Source organism: Archocentrus centrarchus, chromosome 5 (genome assembly GCF_007364275.1).
Source record: "Archocentrus centrarchus isolate MPI-CPG fArcCen1 chromosome 5, fArcCen1, whole genome shotgun sequence".
Taxonomy (NCBI): Eukaryota; Metazoa; Chordata; class Actinopteri; order Cichliformes; family Cichlidae; genus Archocentrus; species Archocentrus centrarchus.
Genome location: NC_044350.1, coordinates 436,378 through 453,883, shown reverse-complemented (window position 1 = coordinate 453,883; position 17,506 = coordinate 436,378). Strand labels below are relative to the sequence as shown.

The 17,506-nt window shown below is 38.8% G+C and overlaps 2 protein-coding genes across 5 annotated transcripts in view; one reads left to right on the top strand and one right to left on the bottom strand.

Moving 5' to 3' along the window:
• camk1ga (calcium/calmodulin-dependent protein kinase IGa) overlaps nt 1-13,288 on the top strand; it is a 37,480-nt gene extending 24,192 nt beyond the window's left edge. For all 3 annotated transcript variants that reach the window (XM_030728583.1, XM_030728582.1, XM_030728584.1), the window contains 7 exons: nt 1,789-1,864; nt 6,025-6,137; nt 7,186-7,264; nt 9,462-9,549; nt 10,091-10,443; nt 11,715-11,811; nt 12,515-13,288. In XM_030728583.1, coding sequence (XP_030584443.1) covers nt 1,789-1,864; nt 6,025-6,137; nt 7,186-7,264; nt 9,462-9,549; nt 10,091-10,443; nt 11,715-11,778 — 773 coding nt within the window. In that variant the 3' untranslated portion in view covers nt 11,779-11,811; nt 12,515-13,288. The remainder of the gene's footprint in view (nt 1-1,788; nt 1,865-6,024; nt 6,138-7,185; nt 7,265-9,461; nt 9,550-10,090; nt 10,444-11,714; nt 11,812-12,514) is intronic.
• The window catches only part of lamb3 (laminin subunit beta 3), a 29,148-nt gene continuing 24,732 nt past the window's right edge, over nt 13,091-17,506 (bottom strand). Inside the window, exons 19-23 of one of the 2 annotated variants that reach the window (XM_030728581.1) lie at nt 17,170-17,311; nt 16,902-17,078; nt 15,024-15,177; nt 14,373-14,546; nt 13,091-13,950 (exon numbers count right to left, since the gene is read on the bottom strand). In XM_030728581.1, the coding sequence (XP_030584441.1) occupies nt 14,413-14,546; nt 15,024-15,177; nt 16,902-17,078; nt 17,170-17,311 (607 nt within the window). In that variant the 3' untranslated portion in view covers nt 13,091-13,950; nt 14,373-14,412. Of the gene's footprint in view, nt 14,547-15,023; nt 15,178-16,901; nt 17,079-17,169; nt 17,312-17,506 lie in introns of both variants that reach the window. The other variant, XM_030728580.1, reaches the window with a different exon arrangement.

The window sequence follows — 17,506 nt, the reverse complement described above, 5'->3', positions numbered from 1 at the left end:
TGGAGACGGGCGCATTTGTCCTACCCAAAAATTACACTGCGGAGGAAAAAAAAACTAAATCTGTAACTCAAGTGCTTTTATTTTGAAGGCGCAACATAGCGTCATGTCACTGCGCTCCCCCGCCCTCCTCTGAACAGTGTGTTTGGGAGTATTTGGGAGGCGGAGATAGCGGCAGGAGTCAGAAACTCTTTTGAATGAGGTAAAACAGTCTGTTGGGAATGTTGCCATGAATATGGCTTGTTTATATCTCCTTGTTGTCAGTTTACTTTCATAAATAAAAACCAAATCTTTTTGGTTCAGTCATCTTAATCCTGGGATGGTCACTCATCCAATATTTAACTGCTAACTTTGTCTAGAAGTTAGCTAAACTAGCCAACATGTTTTGTTATCTCATTTCAGCACAATGCAGTCACACAGCACAAGGGCAAAACCTGATCATAATTTATCAAAATGTACGACAGTATATTAGATATGTGTAATATCTTATCAGGAGAATGGTAGTTCATAGAGTAATGACTTAGTTGAAGTAATGAAAAGTGGAGAGGCTGAAAAAGCTCAGATGAGGTCTTAAATTAGTTTAGTGAAATATGTATTAGCCTGTTATTATTTTTTAAATATAAAACTAAACAATTTGATCATGAGAAGAACTGGTTCAGGGAAAAGATAGGCGAGCCAGGTGGAGCTTCAGGGTGTGAGGTCAGCTTTAAAAACCATATTAATTATAATAGATCCAGAAAGAACAGGTGAGGACTGATGTCAGGTTAATTTTTGTTTTTCCAAGATAAATTTTCAATAGTGTTTTGGGTTAGGTTATGTTTAGGTTGCCAGGTGCAGTACAACACCTCACTAGAGTTGGTGAAATGCTTCTCCATAGTGACCAATAAGTGGATTTTTTCTCATTTAGTATAAAATGAGCCACCTTTTGGTTCAGGAGCTGTACCTCATCTCTGAAACCATTTTGGATGTTTAGGAGCTGCAATGCAGGGGCAGCACAAAGGAGACAGGAAAAAGTGGGTGGTACAGGGCTCGAGGTCAGGTTTTAAAATAAATGAAAACTTTTACTGTAAGGGTCAGGTGATGCTGTTAACAGAGTTGACAGTGTATGAGATGTAATGTATACATCTTAGGGCTGGGCAATAAATCAATAGCAATATGTATTGCGATAGACATGTGATCAATACAGCATTTTTTTTATCCTTTGCTCAGAGTATTTATGGATCTGTCGGGTTTCCAATGTGTGTCCCCCCCAATAGTAAACTCATTCCGATGCCTTTGAAGATTGCAAATACAAGCGGCAGAAATGAGTTTCCTTCCAAGGATGGCTGGCCTCTCCCTTAGAGATAAGGTGAGGAGTGCGGCCATCTGGGAGGGGCTCAGAATAGAGCCGCTGCTCCTCCAAATCGAAAGGAACCAGTTGAGGTGGCTTGGGCATCTGATTAGATGCCTCCTGGCCGCCTCTTGGGTGAGGTGTTCCGGGCATGTCCGAGCGGGAGGAGGCCCCGTGGTAGAGATTATACTGGGGAGATTATATCTCTCGGCTGGCCTGGGAACGCCTTGGGGTCCCTCCGGATGAGCTGGAGGAGGTGGCTGGGAGAGGGAAGCCTGGGCTTCTCTGCTTAGGCTTAGGCTTCTGCTTAGGCCGCATAAGCGGAAGAGGATGGATGGATGGATGGCGTCATGTTACATTTATAAAACATGGCCAGTTCTGCAGCTCCATAATAGAAACAGTCTTTTTTTAATAGTGCTTTTTTTCTTGTATCATTCTTACTGTTGTGTGGTCTTCTACAGCTCCTGAGGTTTTGGCTCAGAAACCCTACAGCAAAGCAGTGGACTGTTGGTCAATTGGAGTTATCACTTATATCCTGTAAGGACATGTCTACTCTCTGATAACAACGTAGCTAATTATATATTATAAACTGATTATTTATATAGAACTGAGAGAATCCATTAGTTTTAATTAGTGGGTTGTCTACAAATCAGAAGGTCGGTGGTTTGATCCCCAGCTATGCCAGTCTACATGCTTCATCAAAAGAAGAGTAAAAAAAGGAAGCATTCCCAGGCTCAAAAGGCATCAAACAGTAGAACATACAAAAACATGTTTAAACTGAGAAGCTACACCATTTTAAAGAGAAGAAGCTCATTCTGAATTTAATAGCAGCAACATGTCACAAAAGTTGGAACAGGGCCAAGTTTACCACTGTGTAGCGTCCCTTGTTGGTTTTTTCAACTATGCGTAAACATTAGGGCACTGAGGAGATCTGTACTGTTGAGAAAGGAAGGTTGTTCCATTCTTGTTTGATATAGGATTCCACTTGCTCAATAGTACTGGGTCATGTATTTTTTTTTTTTTTAACTTTTATTTTACCAGGTAAAATGTTTAAGAACCAGTTCTCATTTACAAACATAACCTGGCCAAGATGCCCAAATAAAATCAGGTCCACTACACATAGATACACATAAACATACACATATCAAAAATAAATAAACAAATAAATAAATAAATCCAAGATTAACATGGAGTAAGCGTGTAAATCATGACAACTGGATAAAAAGCAGGAATGAGGAGAAGACTAGGTGTGTGTGTGTGTGTGTGTGTGTGTGTGTGTGTGAGAGAGAGAGAGAGAGAGAGAGAGAGAGAGAGAGAGAGAGAGAGAGAGAGAGAGAGAGGATTGGAGGCCTCATTTTTTTTTGACCAGAGATGATACATTTGGTCTTACTGGTGTTAAGGTGGAGATGGACAGATGGAGATGGTGAAGGTCCAGTTGAGTATAGGATGGTATCATCAGCATGAAGGTGGATTTGGGAATGGCCAGCAGCTTTGGCTACCTCATTAATGTAGATGGAGAACGAGGTTGGTCCCAAGATGGAGCCCTGAGGCACACCTTTGAAGATGGTTAATGGTTCTGATAAGATGTTCAGCTAGATAGCTGGAAAACCAGTCACAGCAGGTGGTGGAAAGATCAATGCTGAAAAGCTGACCTAAGAGGATCCTATGATCGACTGAATCAAAGGCTTTGGCAAGGTCAATGAAGGCAGCTATGCAGAGCTTCTTGCTGTCTATAGCTGTAATAATGTCATCAAGGACCTTTGTGATAGTGGTTATACATCCATGTCCAGCAGGAAAACCAGATTGAAGGATAGACAGGATGTTGTTTGAAACAAGGTAGTGGCTTAGCTGTTTATGAATCAGCCTTTCCAGGACTTTGGATAGGCATGGTAAAATGGAAATGGGTCGATAGCAGTTGGGGTCTGAGCCAGAGCCACCTTTAAAGAGGGGGATGATCATGGCTGATTTCCAGTCGGAAAGAAAGACAGAAAGCTGTAGAGACAGACTGAATATTCTTGTGATCGGAGCAGCAATGATATGAGTGGATGCTTTTAAGAACATGGGATCAAGTCCGTCAAGGCCAGCAGATTTATTTGGGTCTATTTTAGTGAGTTCATCCAGCACTTCTGAAATAGAGAGGAATTTGAAGGATAAACCAGTATTACTGGAAAGGAAAGGCTGAGCAGCAGACAAGGCAGTGACTGGGTCTGGAATAGTAAAAGGTTTCATTGAATTAACAGAGTAAGTAAGTAAGAATTTCACTCTACTGCATGTAAATGTGATGCTAGTTACAGTAAAGAATCCTTGAAGATGTCATGGACTTTTTTTAGAGCAAAAAACTGTTTTTCCAGGCTAACTGAAGATCTTCTAATTTAGCGAGACACCTTTTCCTCTCCAGCTTACGTGTTATGTGCTTTAAGGTGTTTGTGAGTTATACCGGGGAGTCAGGGACTTCTGATTTGAGACTTTCTCTTTCAAAGGAGCCACAGCCTCCAGAGTCATGTAATGAAGATGTAACACTATTAATGAGATAACTGACCTCTGTGGGAGTAGAGTTTAGGTAGCTGGCACATGGCATTAAAGAAAACAGTGGAGGAATTATATCCTTAAACTTTGTTACAGCACTTTCAGAAAGACCTCCACTGTAATGAAATTTATTCCCCCATTGCTATTATTTTATTGTATTGCAAATTTAGATTATTGTAAATGTAATGGTTATTAAGAAATGATCAGACAAAATACAGTTTTCAAGGAATACTGTTAAATGTTCAGTTTCAATGCAATATGTCAGAACAAAATCTAATGGGTTGTGGGTGGGTTCATTTACATTTTGAGAGCAGCCAACTGAGTTCAATAATAGACTAAATACAGTGTTGAGGCTGTCATTTTCAGCATCTACTGTACATGGATGGTAAAATCACTCACTATAATTATTTTATCTGAACTGAGGACTAAATCAGATGAAAAGTCTGAAAAATCACATAGAAACTCTAAATAACAGCTAGCAGGACAGTAGATAAAACAAATAAAAATATAGCCGCTAGGGTGGTGATAGGTCCTCACTGGCTGCCGCCCCAGTGCTGGTGCCGAATTTAACCCGCAAACTGGAACTTTTGGCAAAAAAGGTTCCAATTTTAGCCCTTTAAATAGCCCACTTAGAGTTCCCCTACGTTGACAATGAAAAAAAACAAAATTCAGGGGGTCAAATTTGTGATTTGAAAAATTTGTCAGAACACAGGGCACTAACGATTCCAATTAGCCGTTTTTACGATGACAGTTTTCAGAAAGCATTCAACCTGACTAACACTGCTATGGGGTTTTATGGGGTCCACTGTCCATTGACCTTTTTTTTTTTAATTTGCGGGGTAGCGAATACAATAGGCTCCTCACCGATCCCTTTGGGAAACTTGGGCGTAGATAGTTTTTGAGTTTTCCAGTTAGGGTGTACAAGGATAAGAATCAGGCTTTTAAATTAATTGTAACTGTCTGGGTCTATGTTGATTAATAACTGCAGTGGAAAATTGCTGCTATTCCTCCTCTCCAGCCTATGCTTCAATTAGTATAACTCGGAGGTGTGTAAAATTAATTTCAAATTTATTAATCTGATTACAGAATGGTTTTCCACTTTTCCTTAGTCTATTTTAAGTGAGCTTTGGCCCAGAGACAACACCGATGTTTCTGGATCATGTTCACATATGGCTCCTTCTTTTCACGATATGGATGCCATCATAAACAGTGATTTCTGGAAGTGTTCCTGAACCTGTGCAGTGAATTACACAACAGAATGAAGATCACAGGCCTCCAGTATTGAACTTTGGCCTTTTCTCTTGTGCACAGAAATTCCTCCAGAATTCTAGAATCTTTTGATGACATTATGTATTCTATCATATGATGATATTATGTCACTTATTTTTCCAGTCTGTTGTTGCCCTCTTACCATCTTTTTTTGAGAAATGTTGCTGCCATCAAATTCAAAATACATTTTTCAGTAAATAATATGATTTATTTGTTTTATTGTGAATAAAATATTGGTTTAAGAGATTTACAAATCATTGTGTTTTTATTTACATTTTACACAATGTCCCAGCATTTTTGGAATTGGGTTTGTAGATTAAAAAAAGCATTTGTAGATTAAAAAAAACTGCATAGAAAAAAAGTACTTGTATGAATGTGTGTGTGATTGAGTGAATGAGGCTTTGTAGCAGAAGGTGCTTTGTAAATTAGAGTAGACAAGTGCTATACAAATACCAGTCCATTTATTGCAGTAGCTGAGAAAACTCCCAGCAGATTTGTGAAACCAGAGTCAGAGTATTGTGGCATTTTGGGCATGTAAGCAAAAGAATAACACTTTGATAGCTGTTCCAGAGCTGATCAAAGCAAAGGGACTAGTTCTTATATAGTGCTTTTCTATTCTGTCTCAGCACTCTAAGCGCTTATACCATGTTTACATTTACCCATTCACACCAGTACATGAGTAACTAAGCTAAGTGTTTGCTGTCTAACATTCACACACATTCATACTCCGACGCTTGCATCAGATAGCAACTTGGGGTTCAGTATCTTGGCCAAGGATACTTTGGCATGCAGCCAGGAATCGAACCATCAACCTTCTGATCAGTAGGTGACCTGCTCTACCTCCTGAGCTACAGCCACCTGCTCACCTGAGATCAACTAGGTTAACTGTGTGTGTACTACAGGCTCTGTGGCTACCCTCCATTCTTTGAAGAGAACGAGAGGCGTTTGTTTTCAAAGATCATCAGGGCTGAATACGCCTTTCATTCCCCCTTCTGGGATGACATCTCTGAGTCAGGTATGATAACATCAGAACACACTTTAACCCTTGGTCTTTCAACACTAACCCTCTCCTCCAGTTGCCTTCATTTGTACTCAGTGCAAAAAACTAGGACTGGGGCCAGTTAAATCACAAGAATTGGCCAGCAAACTCGCCTGACCTTAACCCCATATAAAATCTATGGGCTATTGTAAAGAGGAAGATGTGATACACCAGATCCAACAATTCAGAAGAGCTGAAGGCCACTATCAGAGCAACCTGGGCTCCCAAAACACCTGAGCAGTGCCACAGACTGATCGGCTCTATGCTACGCCACATTGCTGCAGTAATCAAGGCAAAAGGAGCCCCAACTAAGTATTGAGTGCTGTACATGCTCATACTTTTCATGTTCATACTTTTCAGTTGGCCAACATTTCTAAAAATCCTTTTTTGTGTTGGTCTTAAGTAATATTCAAAATTTCTGAGATACTGAATTTGGGGTTTTCATTAGTTGTCAGTTGTAATCATAAAAACTGAAAGAAATAAACATTTGAAATATATCAGTCTGTGTGTAATGAATGAATATAATATACAAGTTTCACTTTTTGAATGGAATTACTGAAATAAATCAACTTTTTCATGATATTCTAATTTTATGACCAGCACCTGTATGTCACACTAATCGCTAAAGTTCCTGGTAAACTATCATTCTGATCATCCATAGACAACATTATTTTTAATATGTTTGAAGAAACAGCTTTAAACTTAATCTGTACATGAATGATTTCCTTTTTAAATTTCACAACAGTACAATCAAATTTCATTTAAATGTGGTTAAGCAAGTGGTTTAGCATTTTGAATACAGACTCTTGGACCGGCATATATATATATATATATATATATATATATATATATATATATATATATATATATATATATACACACACATACACATCGCTCTGCTTTGCAAGAACAAGGCCACAACAGCTGGTGGCTTTACAGCAAGTGTGTAGTTTAAATGTTTCTTGCTATGTGCTTGCAGCAGGTCAGTGAACTGAACTCTGTCTATGTCTGTCAATGCCAACAGCCAAAGACTTCATCAGGAATATGATGCAGAAAAACCCCACTAAACGCTTCAACACTGAACAGGCACTCAGACACCCCTGGTTAGTCTTCTCCCTCTCTCATCTCTCTCTCTCTGTCACTCTCACTCACAGTCACACATACAGTTTGCTCCATAAGATTATCTCCATAAAATTTTGGATAATGACACTATTTTCATAATTTTGCCTCTCAAAACCACCACAGCAGATTTAAATCACATAACCAAAATGTGATTGAAGTCAGATTTCAGCTGTATTTCAAGGGATTTAACAAAGGTATTGCATTATTGCATAACATTTGTTTATGAATTACAGGCTTTTTACAGTCTCCCATTTTCAGAGGTTCAAAGGTGACTGCACACTTGATACACAAGCAGTTTCATGGCCATGTGAGGCCAATTCCCTCCTTATACCATAACATATTAATCAAGTACAAGATCTGGAGTTGATTCCAAATCTTGAACTTGTATTCGGTAGATGTTCAATGGAACTCTCAATATGATGTCCAAAGAAACACTGATGTACTTAAGTGAAGGAGGCCATCATTAAGCTGAAAAACCAAAATAAACCCATGACAAAAAAATGCAGCCTAAGCAGAGAAATCCAGCCATCCCTCTCCCCAGCCATCTCTTTCACCTTATCTGGGAGGACCATGAGGTATTCCCAGGCCAGCTGAGACATATAATCTCTCCACTGTGTCCTTGGTCTAATCTGGGGCCTCAGCTTGGTATGACATGCCCGGAACACCTCACCCAGGAGGCATCCATTTGGACTCAGTGTCCTCTGGCTCCTTTGAAATGCTGTCAAAGTTCTGCTGGAGATGAGATCCCATGGACTGGGGCTTCTGCCAGTCCATTGCACTCCTTCCCCAGGCATGACTCCAGGGAGGGGCCTCAGTTTTAAGGAGGAAGAGAAAACTGTTCCCTTGATCTTCCTCTCATAAGAGTTGTCTGAATCACTCTTTGTCTGGTCCCTCACCCAGAACCAATTGGGAGACCATACCATGGGGTAAAAGCCCCTGGACAGCATACCCCTGGGACACACAAACCTATCCACTATTATGGGTGGCAATTCACGGAGAGGAAGAAATTCATACATGAGTGGAAATACAGGGAGTTTCCAACAAAGTGCAAACCACTGGTTATACTCAAGAACAAGAAGCCCAGATTAGACTTTGCCAGAAAACATCCATAAGAACCTGCCCAGTTATGGGAAAATTTTGTTTGTACCAGAATGATGGCAAGAGAAAAAGTATAGACAAACAGCTGAGGATCCAAAGCAAACATGGTTGAAGCAATGTCCTAGAATGGAGCTGTATGACTGCCAATGGACTAGTTCTTATATAGCGCTTTTCTACTCAGATATGAGCACTCAAAGCGCTTACACAACACGTTTTACATTTACCCATGCACACCCATTCATACAAGCACTTCCATGATTAATTAATTAAGCTAAGTGCTTTAATTATCTAACATTCACTCACATTCATACTCCGACGGAACGGTCGGAGAGCAACTTGGGGTTAAGTATCTTGCCCAAGGATACATTGGCCTGCAGTAGCCAGGAATTGAACCACTGACCTTCCGATCAGTAGGTGACCTGCTCTACCTACTGAGCTACAGCCACCCCCACAATGAAATGGGATCACTAGTGTTTACTGATGATGTGAATAAGTCACTAGCATTTATTGACCCTGAGGTGTACAGGACAGAAATGCTGCAAAACTGATCAGATTACACATATGTAATGACTCAAAACATACTATAAAAGCAACCAAGGCAAAAAAGGGATATTTTTCAGTGTCCAAATCAGTCACCTCACCACAACCCAATAGAGCATGCTTTTCAGTTACTGAAGACAAAACTGCTGAGAGACACAAAAAAGCAGCAACTGAAGATGGCTGCAGTAAAGGCCTTGCAGAACATGTCAAGAGAGGAAACACAGCATTTGGTGATGTCCATGGGTTCTAGATTTCAGGCAGTCATTGAATATAAAGGATTTGTATCCAAGTATTGAGCACAGTGCTTATATATAAAATTATATTAGTTTGGCCAATTACTTTTGAGTCTCTAAAAATGCCTTTAATTCCAAAACAGTTAATGCAATAATTTTTTTAAACCTAACCCAAGTTGAACCTTAAAGTTTTCACTTCAATAACATGATTGTTACACAAGGACCTTATTGTCTGCCCCCCCCCCCCCCCCCCCCCCCACACACACACACACACACACATTTATATCTCATTTTACCTTTACTGTAGGATTGCTGGAGACACAGCTAAAGACCAGGACATTTATCAGTCTGTATGTGAACAGCTGGAAAGAAACTTTGCCAAATCCAAGTGGAAGGTAAGTGACATATCTGCTGGCTAATTGTTGGAAGACTTATTATTGTGGCTACATATGTTTTAGTTAAGTTAAAACTAAGCTAACCACAAAAAACAAACAACTTCTAAATTACTTCACTTCTAAATTATAAGCATCTGAAGTATAGTTAACTGAATAACACTAAAGAGGTTGTTTATGTGTCACAGGCGATTTAAGGACTTTTAATACTAAATATTTTGTACACTGTGATAACTTTCAGCCATCAATTCTCATTATATGGACAACCACAAGAAATATTTATTCATATGAAAGTGAGTTGTAAGAAAAATGTGTTAAAATGTGTTAATCTATAAAATGTACTAAACTAAACTATTATAAAAATAATTTAATTTGTAACATGATTCTATCAGTGAATAGTTCAAAGTAAAGAGAAATAAAAAGGAACACTAAAACAAATTAAAATGGTTAATAAGAACATTGATTGGCCATTTTGGTATATGGATGTGCCATGCCAGATGTAGTTACACCATTAGTAACTGTTCACCTTGTGGATCTCCAACAGGAAGCCTTCACTGCAACCTCTGTAATCCACCACATGAAGAAACTACAGTTGTCCCATAATATACCATCCACTTCCCTTCTCTCCGTACCCAACTTAAAACTAGAGTCCTCATCCCAGAATGACTTGGAGCCACTAAAAAAATGCCAAGATGAGGTGGACCCCCTCGACCCCAATGGAAACCCTCTTCATGCTGCCAGCCATCTCTCCTGCAGTAAATGTGGGCTGGAGAGAAGTCTCTGTCTTCCACTGAAAGCCAGTCCCAGAGATTCTAGCAGCAGTCTCACCACTGATGAGTCAAAAGAGGTCCATAACTTTCATTCTGAGAGTGATTCTCTCTTTGCGCCATCCCAGAGGTAAAGAACTGCTGACTTGTTCCAGCTGCTGTCTGATTTATTAGAAAAAGTTGAATAATTGATATGGGTTTGCAGTAATTTAGGTGACTAGTTTAATGGGGAAATTGAGGTGGCAATTTTTTCAAATTTTACTGCTTCTGTAAGTATTATACATAGTTAATGTGATCTTTATTTACGTCAAAGGTTTGGCGACACTGTGATGAAATCATAAACATAATATTGCCTGATAAAGTTAATATTTAAAATGTAGCATCTGATAGATCAAAAGAGTCATGGTTTAGTACTTTCAATACTATGGTGGGGTACCCTGGGATACCCCACAAGTGATTATAAGGCTTCTTTACAGACTACAAGTACTGAAAAAGTTGTTCATTACTTTTAATAATATACGATGTTGTAAAGATTTTCTTTGCTATATTATTTTATATATATATATATATATATATATAGGGGGGGACTTTTAGGGTGGGACTTTAACACGTTAATTTCGATTAATTAATTATGGGGGAAATTAACGAATTAAAAATGAAGACCGCAAAGGGAGGAAGTGAGCAGCTAGCCTTCATATCAGCGTCACCTGTCCTCACCTCTGTGTAGCTCATGTCGCCTAGCAACCGTGAGTGCGAAACACAGCTGTGTAGAAGCAGCTGTTAAACAGAGAACGAACTTTTGCTCCTTTTTGTGGTTTAATTTTAAGTCTTTAATTCAAAATAAGCTGTTAAAACAAGCATGACACATTTCAACATCAAGGAATACAGCTAAGAGAATGATTAATTTCCAACTTTATTAAGTGAGACATTAATGTTGAATAAATCTATCCAGTTATGATGCTTAACTTTAATTTCAGGAGTTTGCTTATCACAGGAGCACTTCCACCCTTCATTGGTCTGTGTAGTAGACTGGTGGGAAAATAAACAAAATTTTGAAGTTTAAGCTTATGTATATTGATTTATTCATCAACTAAACTTAAATTAATATTTCTCATGTCAAATATTGAAATGTGATTAAAATGCGATTAATTTTGATTAATTAATTACAAAGCTTGTAATTAATTCAATTAATTTTTTTAATCGAGTCCCACCCTAATATATATATATATATATATATATATATATATATATATATATATATATATATATATATATATATATATATATATATATATATACTGTTTTAAATGATCATGCTAAAATGGATAAATTGATTAAGACCTCCAGAGAAAATGTCAATGGTTATTTTGTAATAAATCCTGATCGTACTGTGTTTTGCAGCCTGGATGCAGTGGCTCAGAGGAAGGATCAGCCACTTCAGTCTGGAGTGTGTTTTATCATGTGATTCACTGACCAAACTGAGATTAACCTTTTGCAGGTAAACAACTTCCTCTGCATTAGAATTTTAATGTCAACTACCCTCAACAGCCCCAACATTAAAACCACCTACCTAATATTGTGTAGGCCTCTTTTTGCTGCCATAACAGCTCTGCCCCATGAGGGCATGGACAAGGAATCTTTGGTGGTGTCCTGTGGTGTCTGGCACAGGGATGTCAGCAGTGGATCCTTTGGGACCTGTGATTTGCAGGGTGAGGACTTATTCTGGCAAATCTCCTGGATACTCAAAAATCTCTTTGGGTTCTTTGAGGTGTTCACGAGCAGTTTTTGTGAGGTGGTGGGGTGTGTTGTGGGGAGACCACAGCTGTCAGGGAGTCCCATTGCTTTGGAGGGATGTACTTGATCTGCAAAAAATGTTTAAGTGGGAGGTACCATAGTCCTTCTAGAAGCAAGTTTGGCTGCTTGCTGGCAATCTGGGTACAACCTCTCGACAACTATTTGGGCAGTTATCGTGAAGCATTATCTAAAATTTCAACTTTGATTTCAATGGTCACAATTAGGATTCTTTGAGTGCTGTGATTGTGTCCTTCAGCCTCTGGTGGTAGTAACACCTGAAACATATTTAGTGTTATTCTTTGACCTGTCGGTGGTTTTATTGTTGTGGTTGACCAGCATATACACATTCTTTTATTAAACATGCCTGTAACTAATAAGTGATTTAAAAAAAATGTCTCCTTTTTCAGTTTATTTCTTGAGCTGACAGCACTCACTGACAGCCCTCTAAACTTGAGGGTGTTGACACATCTGCTGCGCTACTACTTCATCTCTGTCATGATTTTTTAAGCTGAACAAAGCACTTCTCATCAACAGATGTATGCAGACTCTGCAGTGTCTCAGGCCCAGAGTGAAATGTCTGAATATGACAGTAAATAGACATTTCTATAATTTTCAAATACTTATTTTCTCAAAAACATAATTTATTTTGTGTTATTATTGTTACTAAATACCAGTAAAATGTATTTGTTTTGACTAGACTTAGGTGACATATGTAAAAGGTGATTTATGATATTTTTCTGTTATGTTATAAATGACATGGCTGTTTTAAATTTCAAAAACTTTTGAGTACTTTTTCAGACTTCAGTTATATCTATATGTTGATGATCTTTATTAAGACACATATTTATGCTCACAATTGGGTTACTTGAAAAACCTGGAAATAAAACCAGATGTTTTCATCATATTATTTTGCTATTCATACTGTATTATGCTAATGGATTTAGTCTACTTTTCACAATTTACAATGAATGGAAACCTTTTTATAGGATTACATTTTACTTTGAAGTGAATCCATTGATACTGTGTTACTTCTGATGTCCTTAAGCTACTCGTGTGAAACAGCTAAACTCATCAAGTGCCACAAGTAGATGTGAATAAGTGATTTTTTCCCCCTTAGTTCGCATATGTAGTGACATACATGTATTTTTGATATTTTCTTAATAAAGCTTTACATATGTAAATACCTGCTTCTTGTGTTGAAACAGCAACAGTAGCTCCATGAGGCTTGAAGACACAGATTAAAGTATTAACGAGCTTTTATTTAAATGATGAATAAACAACAAATGCAAAACAGAAAATAATGTAACATTCACTCTTTCTCCAGTTTGGAAAAATGCAGTAATTGAATGTTCAGTTTTGCTGCTGAAAGATTAAACTTTGTTAGCTATGCAAAGCAAAGCTGTCAGAAAGCCTATTTCTAAATAAATTGCTAAATTTTGAAAATGTTACAAAAACGTAATCAAGTACCTGTATATGGTAGTTGTAAATTTCTAATTACAGCTGTACTATTAATACTAATAGTATAGCTGCCACCATTGTGTTATTTTGGTAGAGACAGGGGTCTTACATAAAATTTAACACTAAAAAACATATTTCAAGAGCACAGGAGTCCATCATGAGAGACAATCAGAAGGGATTTGACAGACAATAACGGGAGATGTTACTGTAAAATGGAAATGACACCAAAAACAAAATGGTACATCTCAAAAACAGGTGGACATGATGATGAAATTAAATTTGATATGAAGTGTCTTAGTTTTTTATTTAGAGGCAGACTGTACATTTTGAATTTAATTGAAATTTTGGTGCATGACAACAATGACGTAGAATGTAGGAATGGTATTTAGAGTTGTGATAGTGAAAACTGCAAATTTCTAGTTAGACTTATAAATATTTGGACAGTGACATTTTTTTCGTCAAGACACCACCATAGTGGATTTAACAATCCAACTGTGATGAAGTACAGACTTTCATGCTTTAAGGGGTTCAACAAAAGTATTAGATTAACAACCTTAGGAATTACACCCAATTTCATACATTGTCTCAAAAGTAAACAAATCAGTTCAGTCACCTCCAGAGCTTTTATCCTCTTAATTTGTTATAGAGGTGCAAGCCTCATCTGGCTATGAAACCACCTGTCAGTCAATTATCCAATTACTTTTGAATGTCTTACATGGGGGACTACGTATAGAAGTGTTTTTATTATTATTTTTTTGCATATTTCAGTAGTGTGGAATATGCTGAGTATGCAATACATTTGTGGATTTAGAATGATTATAGCTAATATTAGTACTACTACAAGTTACTAGCAGGTAATGAGAGTTTTGGCTTTCTTCCGAAGTTCTGTCAGAAGTTTTTTAAGCTTGGCATCGAGACCTTCAAGCTTCATTGATTTCTGAAGGATTTCACCCTGCAGCGTTTGGATGGAGTTAGCGTTTCCTAGAAGAAAAGAAGAACACAGGGAGTGTCAACAGATGAGTGCCCCTGCAACTGGAACACATGGTGTTTTAATAAATATTTTAGTAACTTTGAATCTGTCCGAGGACAATGAAATCTTTTTTTTCCTTATATTGTAGTAATTAGATTACACAGAATGCCCACAAAAACAAAAACATTAGACCACCAGGTAGGGTTGGTAAGGGCAGACAATGAAATTACAGACTGTGTAACTGAATAGATGTTGTAAACATATTAAAAAGTTAATTGTCTTTAGGCATGTCTTCAGACTATGAATATGGATTGAAGAAAGTTTTATATGCCTACACTCCCAAAATAACCTAAACTTCTGCAGCACAAAAACAGTCTCACAATCAACACTTGAAAATCCTCCCTTCTCAGATGCATTAAATAAACCTTTCATTTGAGAAAGAATTTAAAAAAGAAAAAAGGACCATTGTTGTGAGTCTGCTATATTACCTTCTAGATCCTGCACTATGTTTTCAGTAATGTTAGTTAGAGTTCTAGCATCCTGCTGCAGCTTGTTCAGTCGATCCCCCACTGGCTCTGTCTCGCCATCTTCCCTGGTAGCATTTTGAAGATGGCGAAGTTGCTTCTCCAAAGTCAACAGGTCCTACAAGCACACAGAATAAATAAGAGATAAATGACTTTGCTATAATTTAATACGTCCTACCTGAAATGTGAATTCTTTAACTTAAAAAAACTTGTATAACGTGTAACTTAAAAGAATATACAAAAACAGTACTCCTTCACGAGTTGCCACCTTATTGTGGTGGGCTTGTGTGTCCCAGTTTTCCCAGGAGCTATGTTGTCCAGGGTCTTTTGCCCCCTGCTAGGGTCTCTCAAGGCAAATTGGTCCTGGGTGAGGGGCCAGTCAAAGAGTGATTACAACAACCCTTATGGAAGAGACATTACGGGGAACAGTTTCCCCTACCTGGGACACTTACCAAGGCCCACCCTGGAGCCAGGCCTGGAAAGGGAGCTTGAGGGAGAGTGCATGGTGACAGGGCCTTATCTTGCGGGGCCCGGCCAGGTGCAGCGAACAGCTCCAGACTGTTGTTTGCGCTTATGCATCAAATGACAGTTCAGACCAGCCTTCTTGGAGTTGCAGGGCAGGGTGCTTGAGGGTGTTCCATATTGTGCCTCCATTGTCTTTCTGGGAAACTTCAACGCTCATGTGAGCAACAGCAGTGAGACCTGGAGGGGCGTGATTGGGAGGAACAGATCCAAGTCGTGTTTTGTTATTGGACTTCTATGCAAATCACTGTTTGTCCATAACGAACAACGTATTCGAACATTAGGATGTCCAGAAGTGCACGTAGCACCATAACACCCTAGGCTGCGGGTCGATGTTGATTCTGTAATCATATCAGATATATGGCCATATGTTCTGGACACTCAGGTGAGGAGAGGAGCTGAGCTTTTAACTGATCACCACCTGGTCATGATTTGGATCAGGTGGCAGGGAAGGATGCTGGACAGACCTGGTGCCCCTAGATGTGAGAGTGTGCTGGGAACTCTTGGTAGAGACCCCAGTCTCTGGTAGAACTTCAATAGCATACCGACAGAGGCTGGGGACATTGACATCTCTAAGTCTGAGGCCATAGTTCCCAAGCTGGAAAAGGGTGGAATGCCAAGTCGAGTTGTTGCCCCAAGTGTAGGAGTTTAATTATCTAGGGGTCTTGTTCACAAGGGAGGGGAGTTGGAAATGGGAGACTGACAGATGGATTAGGGTGACATCTGCAGTGATATGGACGCTGCACTGGTTTGTTGTGGTAAAAAGAGAACTGAGCGTGAATGCAAAGTTGTCACTTTACTAGTCAAGGTACGTACCTACCTTCCCCTGTGGTCACAAGCTTTTTAGGTAGTGACCAAAAGAATGAAATCAATCATATGCAAGTGGCAAAAGTGGCCTCAGATATAGGGTGACGAGTGCAGTCGTTCAAGAGGGCCTCAGAGTACAGCCACTAACCCTCCCTCGAAAGGAGCCAGTTGTGGTGTTTGGGCTTCTGACAAAAATACTAAGAATAAATAAGTTAAATGTTAACAGCTACATGACTCCCACAAAGCCCAGAATCAGTCTACGACTCAGCTCTCACATGTCAACAAATCCTTTTGTAAAAGTAATTTACACCTGTGCACTGTACTATACTATTTATTTTGATAATGCTTATGTTTAAAGATTATTGATAAATGCACATTGAGGGGTAAATTGAGGTCTCTTGCCAGTTTAAGATATTGTGGATCCTGGCCTTTCCACCAAGTCCAGGTTCTTAGCAAAAATATTGTTAAAGTCAATGCTCATACTTCACTCTAGAACAACAGAGGATCTTTTACCTGATTTCCAGCAGCTGCTTCTTTGCCAGCTTTTTCTGCATTTTCCTGTGCACCTTCAACCTGTTGCCCTCCATTCTGCAGCAGGTCTTTCAGCATATCCAGCTGGGGTTTCATTGGTTTTATCAGTGTTGATACATCATCCAGTGCCTTTTCTGCTGGTGTCAGCTGGTCTTTGGCCTGAATAAAGAAAACCCCACCAATACTCAGCCTGGTGAGCAGCTTTTATTGGAATAAATAGACCATTGTTTGATCTATCTACACTTATTACCTTAGTAAGATTGTTGTTCAGACTGTCCATGAGAACCATGTTGTCCTGTAATCTGTCTTCCAGGTCAGCGAGGGAGTCATTCACTGAATTGAAGCCTGCCAGCAGCCCATCAACATCAGCTTTCCCACCCAGTGCTATGTCCCTGTGATTGTGCAACCAGAGAAACCCTCAGGCTTAAGGACTTAAAAATGATAAAAAGCTGTAAAGACTGCACTAAAATGGTTTGTGAAGCCTTAATAACTAATTTCTAAATAAATGTAAGGTATTAAATACTCCTTCCTTATAGTTATGTGTTCCAACTTCAGATGTTTTCAGTGACAAAACAGCTTCTGATATG